The sequence below is a fragment of the Carcharodon carcharias genome, chromosome 6 (genome assembly GCF_017639515.1).
Source record: "Carcharodon carcharias isolate sCarCar2 chromosome 6, sCarCar2.pri, whole genome shotgun sequence".
Lineage (NCBI taxonomy): Eukaryota > Metazoa > Chordata > Chondrichthyes > Lamniformes > Lamnidae > Carcharodon > Carcharodon carcharias.
This window is the reverse complement of record NC_054472.1, coordinates 168,350,079-168,368,171: the sequence shown is the minus strand read 5'-3', so window position 1 is coordinate 168,368,171 and position 18,093 is coordinate 168,350,079. Positions and strand designations below refer to the sequence as shown.

At 40.8% G+C, this 18,093-nt stretch overlaps 1 protein-coding gene across 7 annotated transcripts in view; it reads right to left on the bottom strand.

The window, feature by feature from the left end:
• Window positions 1–18,093, bottom strand: part of ptk2aa (protein tyrosine kinase 2aa) — a 551,780-nt gene that overhangs the window by 237,931 nt on the left and 295,756 nt on the right. For all 7 annotated transcript variants that reach the window (XM_041189015.1, XM_041189013.1, XM_041189014.1 and 4 more), the window contains one exon: window positions 6,966–7,106. In XM_041189015.1, coding sequence (XP_041044949.1) covers window positions 6,966–7,106 — 141 coding nt within the window. The remainder of the gene's footprint in view (window positions 1–6,965; window positions 7,107–18,093) is intronic.

Below are 18,093 nucleotides of genomic sequence, written 5' to 3'. Positions count from 1 at the left end.
GGTTCTGCTGAAAGACTTCGAACAGTGAGGAGCTAAATTATAAAGCAGAACCTCGAAAGTAATAATCTTGGGATTACTGCCTGAGCTACTGGCAAACTGGCATTTAATAAAGTCAAGGAGTTAAATGTGTGGATCAAAGACTGGTGTGGGAGATTGGGAAAAATCAAATTTGCAGAGGTAGCCACAGTCAAAAATTCAGAGTACATTCGGGACAGTTTCCTAGAACAACATGTTGTTCCAACCTGGAATCAGGCAATTTTGGATTTGCTAATGTGTAATGAGGCAGGTTTAATAAATTATCTCAGAGTGAAAGGTCCCATAGGAAACAGTGACCATAACATGGTAGAATTTAGCATTCAGTTTGAGAGTGAGAAACTTGGGTTGGAAAAAACTGTGCTAAACTTAAATAAAGGTAATTACAAAGGAATGAATGCAGAGTTGACTGGAGTGGACTGGGAAAGGAGTTTAGCAGAAAAGATGATTGATGAGCAATGGCAGACGTTTAAGAAAATAGTTCATGACTCACAACAAAGGTTTATCTCAGTGAAGGAGGAGGATTCCAGAAAGGGGGTAAAGCAAACATAGTTAATCAAGGAAGTTAAGGATATTATCAAGTTAAAAAAGACATACAATGTGGCAAAGATTAGTGGTAAACCAGAGGATTGGGAAAGGTTTAAAAACCAACAAAAGATGACCAAAAAAACAATGAGGGAGAAAATAAACTTTGAGGGTAAACTAGCAAGTAATATAAAAACGGACTGTAAGAGTACTTTAAGTATACTAGGAAAACTAATGGGATTAAAGGCCAATAAGTCCCCTGCACCTGATGGGTTGCATCCTAGGATATTAAAAGTATCTGCTACAGAGATAGTGGATGCACTGGTAGTATTCTTCCAAGAATCCTTAGGTTCTGGAAAAGTCCCAGAGGATTGGAAAACTGCCAATATAACACCCTTATTCAAAAGAGGGAGGGAGACGAAAAACGGGTAACTATAGGCCAATTAGCTTAACATCGTCATTAGGAAAATGTTAGAGTCTACAATGAAGGATGTAATAGCAGAGCATTTAGAAATACACAATATAATCAAGCAGAGTCAGCATGGCTTCATGAAGGGGAAATCATGCCTGACAAATTTATTAGAATTCTTTGAGGTGGTGACAAGCAGGATAGATAAAAAGGAACCAGCGGATGTAATATATTTGGATTTCTAAAAGGTGTTCGATAAGTTACCACACATAAGTCTACTTAATAAGAGTCCATGGTGTTGGGGGTAGTATATTAGCATAGAGGATTGGCTAACTAATAGAAGACAGAGGTGGGATAAGGGTGGCATTTTTAAGATGGCAACCTGTAATTAGTGGAGTGCCACAGGGATCAGTGCTGGGACCCCAATTATTTACAATATATATTAATGATTTGAATGGGGTAAGTGAATGCACTATTGCCAAGTTTGAAAAATAAGTTTGAAACAAAAGTAGCTGGAAAGACAAATGGTGAGGATAACACATAATACAGAGGGACATTGGTAGGTTAAATGAGTGGGCAAAAACTTAGCAGATGGAATATAAGGTGGGAAAATGTGAGATTATATACTTTGGCAGGAAGAATAGAGGAGTTGAATATTATTTAAATGGAGAAAGACTGCACAAAGTTGCAGCAAAGAGGGATTTGGGGGTCCTCCTGCATGAATCAAAAAAAGCTAGCATACAAGTTCAGCAGGTAATAGGGATGGCAAATAGAACGTTGGCCTTTATTTCAAAGGAAATGGAGTATAAAAATAGGGAAGTCTAGCTAAAACTATACAAGGCACTAGTTAGACCACATCTAGAATACTGTGAAGAGTTTTGGTTCCCTTGTCTAAGGAAAGATATACTGGCATTGGAGGCAGTGCATAAAAAGTTCAGTAGGTTGATCCCGAGGGATTTTCTTATGAGGAGAATTTGAGTAGGATGGGCCTGTACTTATTGGAGTTTGGAATAATAAGAGGCGACCTTATTGAAACATGTAAGGTTCTTAGGGGGTTTGACAGGGTAGATGCTGAGAGGTTATTTCCCTTTACGGGAGAGTCTAGGACCAGAGGGCATAATCTCAGAGTCAGGGGTCACCCATTTAAGACAGAGATGAGGAGGGATTTCTTCTCTCAGAGGGTAGTCAATCTGTGGAATTCTTTATGGCAGAGGGCTGTAGAGGTTGGGTTGTCAAGTATGTTCAAGGCTGAGATAGATGGACTTTTAATCAGTAAGGCAGTTAAGGGTTATGGAGAAAAGGCAAGAAAGTGGAGTTGAGGATTATCAGATCAGCCATGGTCTCATTGAATGGCGGAGCAGATTTAATGGGCTGACCGGCCTACTTCTGCTCCTATATCTAATGGTCTTGTGAGTGAGAGAGTGTGACTGTGGGGTGGGGGTGGGGATTGAGAGAGTGTGACTGAGTGATGGCGTGTATGTGGGGGTGTGAGAGAGTGAGACTGAGTGACTGCGTGTGTGTGTTGGGGGAGCGAGAGTGTGTGACTGTGTTTGGGGCGTGGGGGCAGGAGTGAGAGAGTGGTGCGACTGAGTGACAGCATGTGTGTATTGAGGGGCAGTGGGAGAGTGCAACAGAGTGACTGTATGTGTGGCAGGGTGGGGAGCGAGAGAGTACAGCTGAGCGACTGTGTGTGTTTGGAGGGGGAGTGAGAGAGTACGAGTGAATGACTGCGTGTGTATGCTGGTGGGCAGTGAGAGTGCATTTGAATTACTGTATGTGTTGGGGGAGAATGAGTGTGTGTGACTGTGTTGGTGGGGAGCGAGAGAGTGCAGCTGAGTGACAGTGTGTGTGTGTGAGGGAGGGGACGGTGGAGTGCAACTGAGTGACTGTGTGCGGGAGGGGGCAGGAGTGCAAGGACTAGGTGTGTGTGGTGGGAGGAGTGCGAGTATGCCTTGCGACCAGTTTCAGGTTTCTCACTCACTCTCACCAACAAACACATATGCACCGACTCACAGTGGGTGAGGGTGAGTGAGTGAGCACTGAGACTGGGAGTGAGCCAGGCACACACAATCTGACCCTTTCACACTCTGGTCATTTTGATTAATAACTATTTTTTAAATGAACAATTATTTGCTCTGACATTGCTGTACTTTTGCTCAGCAGTTGTTTCTTTCCTTAAAATCTCAACTTTTTTTTTTGAAGTTCAATTTATTGTCGTGCCAAACCTTATCTTTCCAAAATTTGCTGATCTGCCCCTTGAGTGAGAAAAATATGCAAATATGGGCCTCCGAGCAAAAAGCTTCGACATGTCTGGCATGGACCCACACCAGAGTCAGAAGGTCAAGCGAAACAGGATTTCGGTTAAGAAACTAGGAGCTAAGTGGCAATGTGACATTGACTGCCACTCCGAGGAAGTTCAATGACGTGAGAAAAAAACTTTTTCGCAGAATGAGTGGTTTGGGTCTGGAATGCACTGCCTGGAAGTGTGGTGGAGGCAGGTTCAATTGAGGCATTCAAAAGAACATTAGATGATTATTTGAATAGGAACAATGTGCAGGGGTACGGGGAAAAGGCAGGACAACGGCATTAGGTCATAATGCTTATTTGGAGAGCAGGTGCAGACACGATGGGCTGAATGGCATCCTTCTGTGCCAGTACAATTCTGTGATTCTGTGAATGTATTATTAGATTGGTGCTGCCTTCCAGCAGTCATAGAGCCATAGAGTCATCATGACACAGAAGGAAGTCATTTGGATTAAAATCATATCATGTTCTTCCCCATTTGTAAAATCACTAAATTACTTTGGCTGAAAAGATTATCACAAAGCTATTACAAATTTAATATGACGACTGAGATTGCAAATTCAAAAAAATATATACACCTTGCGTCTGGGGTCTGACCCACTCTCACAATATATTTGTGCTATATAGTTTTTCAATAATTCCCTTATAAAATAGATTTATACCTGAAACATTAAACTTCCTTTGTCTTTCAATAATCTTACTAGCTCTGAAACAGGATGACATATGCTTAAGGGTCTGCATCTATACGAGGGAATACTCTTTGTTATCTTAACACAATCAAAATTTCTAATATTATGCAAATAAACTGCAGCACTTGGATTCTTTTATTGAAACATTTTACTGCATCTGGAAAATGTTAAATTCTTATTTTAGCATATATATTTAATGTCTGAGTAATACATCCCCAGGTAAAATTCACAATGTTGGCTCATTGAAAAATGTAATATAATTGTAAACTAATAGCTTAGATTGATGCAAATCTGAAGACTAGAACTTTCACTCAACCAAAAATTTACCTGCTACATTGTCACTCTGTCACCAAGAATCATGATACAGGGGCAGGACAGCGGGACAAAGATATAAATCAGCAGAAATATTCACAAAACAGTTAATTAACACAAGACCCCAAAAGGTTCCACGTACAATGACTAATACGCTGAAGACATGGCAGTTTTCAGTTGCATAGGGGGAAAAGAATTAATCGTAATAAGAGTTGATGAGTTATAAATGTCCAATGATCTTAATAATCTGAAGTTATTGAATCCAGTATTACGCAAAACTCCCTTCTTGAAGTCACTTTTTCTGTATGTAGTTATTGGCTTACTAATTATCACAATGTGAAAGTAACCAAACTAAACCCTGAACTCAGCCCTGCCCCTTCTGGGGACATGGATAATTCACATTCACGTTAGAAAACTTTTTCGGAATTCAGTTACAGGATGTGCGCGTCGCTGGCTAGAACAGCATTTATTGCCCATCCCTAATTGCCCTTCAGAAAGTGGTGGTAAGCTGCCTTTTTGAACCACTGCAGTCCCCGTGGTGTAGGTACACCCACAGTGCTGTGAGGGAGGGAGTTCCAGGACTTTGACCCAGTGACAGTGAAGGAACAGCGATATGTTTCCAAATCAGGATGGTGAGTGGCTTAGAGGGAACTTCCAGGTGATGGTGCTCCCATGCATCTGCTGCCCTTGTCCTTCGAGATGGTAGTGATCTTGAGTATGAAAAGTGCTGCCTAAGGAGCCTTGGTGAGTTCCTGCAGTGCACCTTGTAGATGGTACGAACTGCTGCCACTGTTCACCAATGGTTGAGGGAGTGAATGTTTGTGGATTGGGTGCCAATCAAGCAGGCTGCTTTGTGCCAGATGATGTCAAGTTTCTTGAGTATTGTTGGAGCTTCACTCATCCAGGCAAGTGGAGAATATTCCATCACAATCCTGACTTGTGCCTTGTAGCTGGTGGGCAGGCTTTAGGGAGTCAGAAGGTGGGTTACTCGCTGCAGGATTCCTAGCCTCTGGCCTGCTCTTGTAACCACAGTATTTATATGGCTAGTCCAGTTCCTGGTCAATGTTAACCCCCAAAACGTTGATGGTTGGGGGTTCAGCAATGGTAATGCCATTAAATGTCATGGGGCGATGGTTAAATTTTCGCATATTGGAGATTGCCATTGCCTGGCACTTGTGTGGCATCAATGTTACTTGCCACCTGTCAACCCAAACCTGGATAGCTGTCCAGGTCTTGTTGCATTTGGACATGGACTGCTTCAGTATCTGAGGAGTCTGAATGGTTGCTGAACATTGTGCAATCATCGGCAAACATCCCCACTTCTGACCTTTTGATGGAAGGAAGGTCATTGATGAAACAGCTGAAGACGGTTGGGGCTAAGGCACTACCCTGAGGAACTCCTGCAGTGATGTTCTGGAACTGAAATGATTGACCTCAAACTACCAGAACCATCTTCCTTTGTGCTAGGTATGTCTCCAAGCAGCAGAGAGTTCCCCCCCCCCAATTCCCATTGACTCCAGTTTTGCTAGGGCTCCTTGATGCCACACACGGGCAAATGCTGCCTTGATATCAAGGGCAGTCACTTTCACCTCACCTCTGGAGTTCAGCTCTTTTATCCAAGTTTGAACCAAGGCTGTCATGAGGTCAGAAGCTGAGTGACCCCAGTGGAAGCCAAACTAGCATCAGCGAGTAGGTTATTGCAAAGCAAATGCCGCTTGATAGCATTGTTGATGAACCCTTCCATCACTTCACTGATGATCGAGAGTAGACTGATGGGCGGTTATTGGCCGGGTTGGATTTGTCCTGCTTTTTGTGTACAGGATATACCTGGGCAATTTTCCACACTGCTGGGTAGATGCCAGTGTTGTAGCAGTACTGGAACAGCTTGACTACAGGCACACTAAGATCTGGAGCACAAGTCTTCAGTACTATTGCCGAAATATTGTCAGGAACCATAGCATTTGCACTATCCAGTGCCTTCAGCCATTTCTTGATATCATATGGAATGAATTGAATTGGCTGAAGACTGGTATCTGATATACTGTAGACCTCTGGAGCAGGCCGGGTGGATCATCCACGTCACACTTCTGGCTGAAAGTTGTTGCAAATACCTTATCTTTGAATGATATTCGAAGAAGAAATAAGCAAATAAAATGAGAAACATCGCAACACAAGCAAAGTAAAAGAGGAAAATTGATCAATGACTCGCTATTGATGAAGGTTTGTGGTGACCTACATCTACGTGGGATCTACATAAATGAGGGACAGGAAATTTTTAATAAAAAGACTGTAGATTTACCTGTGCAACTTTTATTTAAGAATTATTCTTTCATTGTTTCACGTATGTGATTCAGCTCGAATGTTGTAAGTTGAAATTTATTAAAAGCATTTCACAATCTATAGTGTGGACAGAATTAATTTCTGTACAGTGAACAGTTACTCTCTTTCTCACAGTGAAGTTGTGGGAGGAATGAAATTAACCAAAATAGCACAAGCTGAAGCAGCAAAAATATTATACATGGATAAGGAATGAAAAACACAAACCTGAATGTGTTTGGCAGAGGAACTCAAAACCAAATCAGTCTTCTGCTACATGTAAAGTATTCATCTACACTAGCATTAGATCAAAGTAAACAAAGTAAAGAGTATCGTCCATTTTGGTAAATTTTCAAAAAATCAGTGTAAAAGCTTACCCCAAGTGCACATTTGAAGCACTCCTTGTCAAATCGGTAAACTGGAGACAGAATCTCAAAGAACTTCAGAACACTTTGCTCTTCATTCAAATTGGCAAACTGTCGAAAAGACTGCTGTATCAACTTTCTTAGCGTTTTGGCCTAAAACAGAAGTTGGAATTAGTTAGATTGATCAGGAAAATCTAGATTTCACTTGTCCAATTCAAAAATGTGGCTGCCGATAAAGTTTGTTTTTCCTCTAAAGATGTTATTGTCATCTTTTAGACTTTGCCATCCTAAGAGTAAGAAATGTGGGCTCTTAATGAAAATTTATGTCCTGTTATTCCAGTTAGTGAAAGGTACTCAGAACTTGACCTGTGCATTCGGTCAGGTCTTTAAATTTTCATACAGATAATTACCAAGAATTTGTCAATTGATTTTGAATGAGAAAATTATTGGCTTTTAGTTACAATCATAAACAAACAAGGCAAAGATAAGATTGAAACCCACCGAGTTAACAGAATTGAAAGGTATTTAGCATAAGAAGTGGACAAATCAATTACAGTTCCCAAAGCACTATTAGCAATTGAAGAATTGGGAAAATAAAAAAATCTTCTTAAAGACTACTTTTCAGGATCATGTTTTGGCATCGTGATAAAAATAACGCTAGTAATACAAAAGAAAAGCAGCTAAAAACGGCAGAAGAGCGGAAGTGCAGATAAGGGGGATTAGAAGGCCGATGACAGAATATGATAAGGTTGGCAAATTGCAAAAGGCAACAGTGCCTAGTACAAAGGAAAATGCTACCATCCTTATTTTAAACAGATAAATCTTAATAAAACTATTAGCATTGGAAAACAGAAAAAAAGTAAATTTCCATCAGAATTAGAAAGCAAAGGGTTAAGACTCCTCAATTAAACAGCAAAACAGAAAATGATGGTGAGTCAGAAACAGTGATGATATCATCTAGAGGCAGTTAATGGTTTCACGGCTGGCAAATCGGTTTATGGAAGAACTGATAAGCAGTATAAACTGGCAGATGATATAGAAATATCATCCCAGTGAGGCAATGAAACAACAACTTGCTTTTATGTAACAGATTTAAGGAGTAAAACATCCCAAGATGCTTCAAGGAAGTGTAATTAGACAAGAATTGGCGCTGAACCAAAGGAGGTGACATTAGGGCAAGTAAACAAAAGTTTTGGAGAAATGATGGGTTTTAAGAAATGTCTTGAGGAGAAGGAGGGGATAGGGAGGGATTCTAGAGCTTAGGACATTGGCAGCTCAAGACACAGTCACCAATGGTGGGGTGAAGCAAGTGAGGAGTGCACAAGAATTGGAGGAACACAGCATTCTTGGAGGACTGTCGCCAGTTACAGAGTTAGGGAGCGGCAAGGCCATAGATTTGAGGTTGGTCAGGAGAGTATTGGAATAGAAACAAAAAAATTGCGGATGCTGGAAATCCAAAACAAAAACAGAATTACCTGGAAAAACTCAGCAGGTCTGGCAGCATCGGCGGAGAAGAAAAGAGTTGACATTTCGAGTCCTCATGACCCTTTGACAGAACTTGAGTTCGAGTTCACCAGCTTATATTTCAACTCTTTCTTGGACTCGAACTCAAGTTCTGTCGAAGGGTCATGAGGACTCGAAACGTCAACTCTTTTCTTCTCCGCCGATGCTGCCAGACCTGCTGAGTTTTTCCAGGTAATTCTGAGTATTGGAATAGTCCAATCTCAAGGTAACAAGTATGGATGAGGATTTCAGTAACTGGTTGAGGCAAGGGTAGAGACTGGTCATGTTATAGAGATGAAGTAAGCTGTCTTGGTGATGGTAAGTATATTGCTCATAAGGCAGTGCCAAGGAGGAGCATGCAAATGAGAAAAAGCTGTCAAGGATGAATTCTTGAAAGAATAGTGAGGGAACAAGAAGAAAAGATTCTCAGACAACTACTAGATAGGAGAGTTGCAGGGCCATTCAGCTGGATAAGAGAAGAGGTATTGGAAGTGGATCTTAGTGTACACCATGGTTATTGTCACCTAGGATGATGCATGACTTTGATCAGGGTTGTTTCAGTGCTGTGGCAGAGAAGAAAGCTGACTGGACAGGTTCAAAGATCAAGTTGAGGGAAGATGGACACGGATTTGGGAGGGGACATGTTTAAGGACTTTGGGGAGGTAAGGTAGGTTGGAAATAGTACGGTGGTTTGCAAGGAGAAATGGGTCAAGGAAGGACACTAGAGTATTGTAGAAAGGTACTGACAGCAGATTTGAAAGGCGATAACCAGGTTGGTGGATTAAGGTAACCTGATAGCCCCTGTCAACTGGCCTTTGGAAAAGCTTTTTGTAAGAGGCTTTTCTACAAGATAGGACGGTGGCATTAGGAATAATCTGTTGTGCTGGACTGAGGACTGGTTAAATTTCCAAAGGCTGAACGTGATTGTCAATGGATTTAATTTGTAATGATTGTTACAAAACCTAAAGATTACAAGTTTTCAATTTGGTTGCCTTCCTCTCTTCCTAATACAGTGCTGCAGATTAAATGAAGCTCTATTCCAAATTAGTCACGGGTAAGGGAAACTTCGCTCATTTTCAAAGCTCGTTTTGATGCCATTTACAAGTGTTACTCATTCTGCCTACAAATACGTATTGCAGATGATAATGTATGCTGTTAAAAATCTGTTGGAAGTGGCAGAATTGACATTCTGCAATATTACAATTAAACAACTACAACCCATGTTCCCTAAACAAATTTTCCAAAGGCCAAAATGTAATTTTCAGCATATCAGCTATTTTTAGCTAAAAGTCAGGTCTTTGATACACTGTATCACATGCCTTGTAATCACTTACCATGATTAGCACTTTATTAATTCACATTTTTTTTGATGATTTAACAGATAGTCACTGTTGATTTGTTAGTTTGGGAGATTGGGATTTACTTGGAGGTTCATAGAAAGGGTATTAGCTTATTTCTTTATGCATCTGTCATGTCTGCATTGATACATAATAAGTATTACTTTGTTTTCAGATCCTTGTTTGGCATAAACTCCATAATTTACACAGTATAGGTATGGTAGTGTGGTGTTCATGTTACTGGACCAGTAATCTAGGGGCTCATTCAAATTCCGCCATGACAGTTTCGGAATTGAATAATTCTAGAATAAAAATCTGGTAATAGTGACCATGTAACTCCTGGATTGTCATAAAAATCCTGCTTGGTTCACAAATGCCCTTTAGGGGATTGCTGCCCATCCAATGTTGACTCTTAAATGTCCTCCGAAATGGCTAAACAAGCAATTCAGTTGCATCAAACTGTTATAAAGAACAAACTGAACAGTCCACTGAGCTTCAACATAGCGTTGGATTCAGACATGGCAAAGGCACACCCAACCCACCCTGCAAAGTCCTCCTCACTAATGTCAGGGGTCTTGTGCCAAAGCTGGGAAAGTTTCTCTACAGACATGTCAAGCCCCAACAGCGTACTCGTACTCAGAAACATACGTATCAGCTAATGTCGGAGGAGGCAGCACAGTTTTAAAGAAGTGGCCTTGGGAGGCTACGACATTGAGACCGGATCCCATGAAGTCTCATGGCATTAGGCCAAAAATGGGGAAAGAAAACACTAGTTGATTACCACCTACTACCCTACTGCAACTGATGAATCAGTTCTCCACCATTTTGTTCATGACTTGGAAGAAGCACTGAGATTAGCAAGGACATAGAATGTTATGTGGGTGGAGAACTTCAATACCCATCACCTCAAGTCACACAGTAAAAACATCATCACTGACCAAGTCCAATCTGTCACAGATGCACTTGCTCACATCAGTATTGGTTGAAGTGGTCACCATCCAGTCCCTTTGGAGACAAAGTTCTGTCTCAAAACTTAGCCTACATTGTGGTGTGTGGCAATGCCACCTAGACTTAGATAATGGGATAGAAAACCACATATCCATATTTGCAAATGATAGGTGGCATTGCAAGCAGCGTAGATGGAATCATAAAATTACAGAGATAAATTCATAGTTTAAGTCGACAAGCAAAACTGGCAAATGGATTTCAATGTAGACAAAAATGAGATCATCCAGTAAAAAAGGACCGAACAGGGTACTTTCTAAATGGAGGAGTTCCAAAGATATTTGGGGGTTCTAGTACCTAGATGACTAAAATGCCAGAAGGTAAAGAACATAAAGAGAAAATAATCAAAACCGATAATGGAATGCCAGCCTTCATATTTAGAAGACGAGAAAACAGGGGGATAGAAATCATGACTCAGCTATACAAAGTCCTGGTTAGACCACACCTGGAGTACTGTGAGCAGTCCTGGACACCACACCTTAGGAAGGAAACACTGGCCTTGGAGTAGAGGCAGCATAGATTAACAAAAATGATATCTGGACTCCAAGGGCTAAATTATGAAGTATGCCCTGGAATTTGGAAGGTTAAGGAGTGGTATTAAGGGCTATGGGGCAGCGACAGGTATGTGCACTATGTTCGTAGATCAGCCACGATCTCATTGAATGGGAGTACAGGCTCTAGGAAAAGTAAATGCCTTTTAAAAATTCTTTCATGGGGTATGAATGTTGCTGGCAAGGCCTTCCCTAATTACACTTGTGAAGATGGTGGTGAGCTGTCTTCTTGAACTGCTACATTTCATGCCGTGCGGGTACAAGGATAGTGCTGGAGTTCTAGGATTTTGTCCCAGTGACAGAGATGGAACTGCAATATGGTTCCAAGTCAGGATGGTGTGTGACTTGGAAGGGGGCTTGCAGATGGTGGTACTATCACATGTTTGCTGTCTTGCCCTTCAAGGTGGTAGAGATCAGGGCATTTGGAAGATACTGTCAAGGGAGGCTTTGCGAGTTGCTGAGGTGCAACTTGCATATGGTACACACTGCTGCCACTGTGCTTTGATGGTGATGGGAATGAATGTTTATTGCGGTGGAATGGGGGGGGCCAATCAAGAGGACTACTTTGCCCCTGATGCTGTCGAGCTTCTTGAATGATGTTGGAGCTACACTCAGCCAGGCAAGTGAAAAGAATTCCATCACACTCCTGACTTGCAGATGCTGGACATGCTGTGGAGAGTCAAGAGGTGAATTATGCAGAATTCTCAGCCTCTGATGTGCTCTTGCAGCCATAGTATTTATGTGGCAGGTGCTCCTATTTTAACATTCCAATGATAGACAAAAAGTGGTCATCCATGGGGTGCTGTGGATCAGTGACACAGTTGTAATCCACCACTACTGTAACCGCATGGCCTGGCAAATCCCTCGTTCTACCACTCCCATCAAACCAGGCAACTAGCCCTGGTTCAATGAGGAGTGCAGAAGAGCATGCTAGGAGCAGCATCAGGCGTACCTGAAAATGAGGTACCAATCTACACCACAGGACTGTATACATGGTCAACAGCTGAAGGAGCATGCCATAGGCACAGCCGAGTGATCTCACAAACAACAGATCAGATCAAAGCTCTGCAGTCCTCCCACATCCAGTCATGAACGCTAGTGGACAATTAAACAATTAAATTAACAGGAGGAGGCCCAATGAACATTCCCATCCTCAAGGGGATCAGAACCCAGCACATCTCACTCATTGGCAAAATGATGGAAGGTGTTGTTGACAGTGCTACCAAGCAGCATTTACTCACCAATAATCTGCTAGCTGATGCCCATTTTTGGGTTCTGCCAGGACCACCTGACTTCAGATCTCATTACATATGAACATACACAATAGGAGAAGTAGGTTATTCAGCCCCTCGAGCCTGTTCCACCATTCAAGAAGATCATGGCTGACCTGTTTCCGTTTTAAATCCCACATTCCCATTTATCCCCCATAACCTTTGATTTTCTTGCCTAACAAGAATCTATCTACCTCAGACTGAAAAATATTCAATGGTCCCGCTTCCACTGCCTTCTGAGGCAGAGAGTTCCAAAGTCGTTTGGTCCAAACATGGATGAAAGAGCTAAATTCCAGGAGTGAGACGAGGGCGAAGGTTTAACAATTAGGCAGCATTTAACCAAAAAATTTAACCCAGGTAAAACTGAAGACTATGTGGATGTGGGGTGGGTGGGGGAGTGGGGGTGGAATCTTTCCATTGGCTGAGCCATCCCCATGCCGAGCACAGAGGAAAACTGGTGTGGTTGTTGGTGGCCAAGCATCTTAGCCCAAGGATATCTTTGCAGAAGTTCCTCAGGGTGGTGTCCTAGGCCCAACCATCTTCAGCTGCTTCATCAATGACCAGTCAGAACTGAGGATGTTCACTGATTATTGCACAATGTTCAGCATGGGAACACACCACATGCAAATTTCCCTCAAATCACACGGCATTTTGACTTGGGACGTATTTCGCCATTTTCTCATCGTGACTGGGTCAAAAACCACATGGGCTGCAATACTTCAAGAAGGCAGCTCATCATCGCCTTCCCCCACATAACTAAGGGTGAATTCCTACTCTGTGCAGCAGACTCAGAACTGAGTCACAACAGTTAATAGCTGAACAGACCCAGCAGAACTAAGGACTCAAATGTGTCTAGATTACATTTATTTTGGTACACATTGAGTCAGTTTTACATTTCATCTACAGGTCTACAGCAACATAGTTTTTTGATTTCATGCACAAGTACCACAATATATGCTGTTTAATTAGTGAACCTACTTAAGATTACTCACTAAATATTTAAATTGTTTTATAGAAACATAGAAAATAGGAGTAGGTTTAAGCCCTTTGAGCCTGCTCTGCCAATCAATATGATCATGGCTGATCCTCTATCTCAATTCCATACCCCTCGACGCCTTTAGAGTCTAGAAATCTATTTCCTTCTTAAATATATTCAGTGATTGGCCTCCAGAACCCTCTGTGGCAGAGAATTCCACAGGTTCACCACCCTCTGAGTGAAGTTGTTTCTCCTCATCTCAGTCCTAAAAGACTGTTAGGCAGAATTTTGATATTAACCTTAGGAAATGTATTATTTTTCAAACAACTGACAGAGCTAAGTTAGTATCCTTCAAATTAACTGATTTCGAAGAACGAGCAGTTACTGTAGCCTGTTGTACTGCCTTTCACCACCTCAGGATATCCCATAGCACTTCATAGCCAATGAAATACATTTGAAGTGTCATCTCTGTAGATGATTATTAGACCTACCTATAAAAATAAAGCACAAGCAATGAACTGCAAAAGGAACACATTAACCAGATCTTCTGCACCTGACTTGACTGTTGCAGAGTATTGTGAATAAGGAGCATCCCAAAACAGCTCCAGTGAATGCAATAGCTTAAGGCTAACCAGAAAGCCAATCAAGAACTGCACGACCTTAGGAATTGATGCAGGCAAATTGATGTTTTGCACTCCTGGCCGCCAGTGTGGTTTTGTGGTTGGATGCATAAGGTTGGCTCTCAGGTCACGCCAAAGTCCAGACTGCAACTGTTTTCAATGAAGCTGCAACAGAACATTCTCATGAAGGAAATTTCCATGCAGGGAAACCATAAGACGTAGGAGCAGAAGTAGGCCATTCAGCCCATCGAGTCTGCTCCATCACTCAATGAGACCATGGCTGATCCGATAATGCTCAACTCCACTTTCCTGCTTTTTCCCCATAACCGTTGATTCCCTTACTGATTAAAAATCTGTCTCCGCCTTGAATATACTTAACGACGCAGCCTCTACAGCCCTCCGCGGTAAAGAATTTCACAGGTTTACTGCCCTCTGAGGGAAGAACTTCCTCCTCATCTCTGTCTTAAATGGGTGGGCCCCTTATTCTGAGGTTATGCCCTCTGGTTCCAGGCTCTCCCAGAACAGTCTCTCAGCTCCTACCCTGTCAGGCTCCCGAAGAATCTTGTGTGTTTCAATAAGGTCGCCTCTCATTCTTGTAAGTTCCAATGAGTATAGGCCCAATCTACTCAACCTTTCCTCATAAGAAAATCCCTCCATATCCAGGATCAACCTAATGAACATTCTCTGCACTGCCTCCAATGCCAGTATATCTTTCCTTAGATAAGAGGACCAAAACTGTTCACAATATACTAGGTGTGGTCTATCAAGTGCCTTGTATAGTTTCAGTAAGACTTCCCTGTTTTTATACTCAATTCTCTTTGAAATAAAGGCCATATTTCCATTTGCCTTCCCTATTACCTTTTGGACTTGTATGTTAGCTTTTTGGGATCCAAACACAAGGACTCCCAAAACCCTCTGTGCTGCAGCCTTCTCCAGTCTTTATTCATTTAAATAATATTCAGCTCCTCTATTCTTCCTGCCAATGTGCATAAACTCACATTTTCCCACATTATATTCCATCTGCCAAGTTTTTGCCCACTCACTTAACCTGTCTATATCCCTCTGTAAGCTCCTTGTGTCATTCTCACCATTTTCCTTCCCACCTACTTTTGTCTCATCTGCAAATTTAGTGATAGTCCATTTACTTCTCTCATCTAAGAAATTTATATATATATATATATATATATATAGTAAATAATTGAGGCCACAGCACTGATCCCTGTGGCACTCCACAACAGGTAACTATAGGCCAGTTAGCTTAACATCTGTCATTGGGAAAACATTAGAATATATTATAAATGATGTAATAGCATCGCAACTTGAATTACATAATCTAAGGTTGCCTTCCTGAAAATGACCCCTCTTATCTCAACTCTCTGTCCTCTATTAGTTAGCCAATCCTCCATCCCTGCTATTACATTACCCCCAACACGATGGGCTCTCATCTTATTAAGTAGCATTAAGTGTGGTACCTTATCAAAAGCATTTTGGAAATCCAAATATATCACATCTACTGGTTCCCCTTTATCTATCCTGCTAGTTACGTCCTCAAAGAATTCTAATAAATTTGTCAGGCATGATTTCTCCTTCGTGAAGCCATGCTGACTCTGCTTGATTAGATTATGTAATTTAAATTGCTATGCTATTACATCATTTATGATAGATTCTAACATTTTCCCAATGACAGATGTTAAGCTAACTGGCCTATAGTTACCTGTTGTTCTGTCTCCCTCCCTTTTTGAATAAGGGTGTCACATTGGCAGTTTTTCTCTGGGACTTTTCCAGAATCTAAGGATTCTTGGAAGATTATCCACTATCTCTGTAGCTACTTTCTTTAGTACCCTAGGATGCAACCTATCAGCTCTAGGGGGCTTATCGGCCTTTAGCCCCATTAGTTTCCCTAGTACTTTTTCTCTAGTGATAGTTATTGTATTTATTTCCTCTCCCTCTTTTGTCCCATGATTATTTAGTATTGGAATGCTATTAGTGCCTTCTACTGTGGAGACTGAAGCAAAGTGTATATTCAACTCCTTCACATTTCCTGGTTCCCCATTATTATTTCCTCCACTTCATTCTGTAAAGGGTCTATGTTCACTTTGTCTCTCTCTTCCTTTTTATACATTTAAAGAAGCTCTTACTGTCCGTTTTCATATTACTTGCTAGTTTACCCTCAAAGTTCATTTTCTCCTCAATTTTTTTTTGGTCATCTTTTGTTGGTTTTGAAAACTTTCCCAATCCTCTGGCTTACCACTAATCTTTGCCACATTGTATGTCTTTTCTTTTAATTTGATATTATCTTTAACTTCCTTGGTTAACCACGGTTGATTTGTCCCCTTCCTTGAATCCTTCTTCCTCACTGGGATATATCTTTATTGTGAGTCATGAACTATTTTCTTAAATGTCTGCCATTGTTCATCAACTGTTTTTTCTGCTAAAATCCTATCCCAGTCCACTCCAGCCAACTCTGCCCTCATTCCGTTGTAGTTACCCTAATTTAAGTTTAGCACAGTTATTTCCAACCCAGGTTTCTTTCACTCAAACTGAATGCTAAATTCAACCAGTGATGATTTAAAACTCTCAAATCCTTTACAGCAATATCATATCTAAAATTTATATCAGCACATTTGACCAACTTTTTCTATTATATATTTGTATATCCATATCTACAATGGAAACTGCTTACTTGCCGTATTGTAATTCCACTATTCTTTTAGTGGAGATGGTGCATCACCATCATTGCTGGGAGTGTGTAATTACATTACGACAAGTTGACAGAGTCAACTCCTTAAACAAAGCCTAAAAATCAAAAATAAAATTGAGATCAGAATGTTTGACTTCAAATGTGAACTGAATTACATCAATGCACAAATGGATATATACCAAAATTACTTTGAATTAAAAATAATGGCTCTATTTTTTTTAATCTGTTAAGGTTTTTAAAGCTGAAATCAGTCTAAAATCTATAATTTTAATTTCCTAATTAAAGCATTATAATTCGAAAAAAACAAGTGCTGTATCCTGCAGGTGTTGGAAAATGGGATTAGAATGGACTAAAACATTAGAATGTTTTCCAAATTTTTTTCTTTTTACATTTGGCGCAGACATGATGGACTGAATCTTTCTGTGCTGTAACTTTTCTATAGTTCTAAAATCTTTTTTAAAACCAAGACAACAGTAAAACAAATAGTGATAGCGTCAGCAGAATATCATCCATAACCATTAGAGGTATAATATGCTATACAAAATATCTATGCAAGTCCCATACCGAACTACCAATGCCAGGGATTCCACTGTGGGCAAGTGTAAGAAGCCATATGCTTCCCACCAGGGATTGAGGAGAAATTGGAAGTGCAACTCACCTGAGCCTAATTTGCATTTCGATGCCACTAGATATACAGCGATATTAGCTGAGCCATCGAAGCAAATCTATCAGTTACAATTCGTATGTTGCATGAAAACCATAAAAGCTTATAAAGCTTACTCCTTTGCTCATTTGTTTAAACACTTCCAATCAATTTAACTAACAATCTCTTTTTAGATTTGTCAGTGCCATGTTAGCAACAAATCTTATAATTTTCTTCATAATTTTATAATCTTTTTTCATACAATTGAACTATCATCAGGGTGGTGATGGCATAGTGGTATTGTTGCTAGACTAGCAATTCAGAGACCTAGTGTAATGGTCTGGGATCCTGGGGACCCAGGTTTGAATCCCGCCATGGCAGATGATGGAATTTGAATTCAATAAAAATCTGGAATTAAAAGTCTAATGATGACCATGAAACCATTGTCAATTGTTGTAAAAACCCATCTGGTTCACAAATGTCCTTTAGGGAAGGAAATCCGCCATCCTTACTGGCCTACATGTGACTCCAGA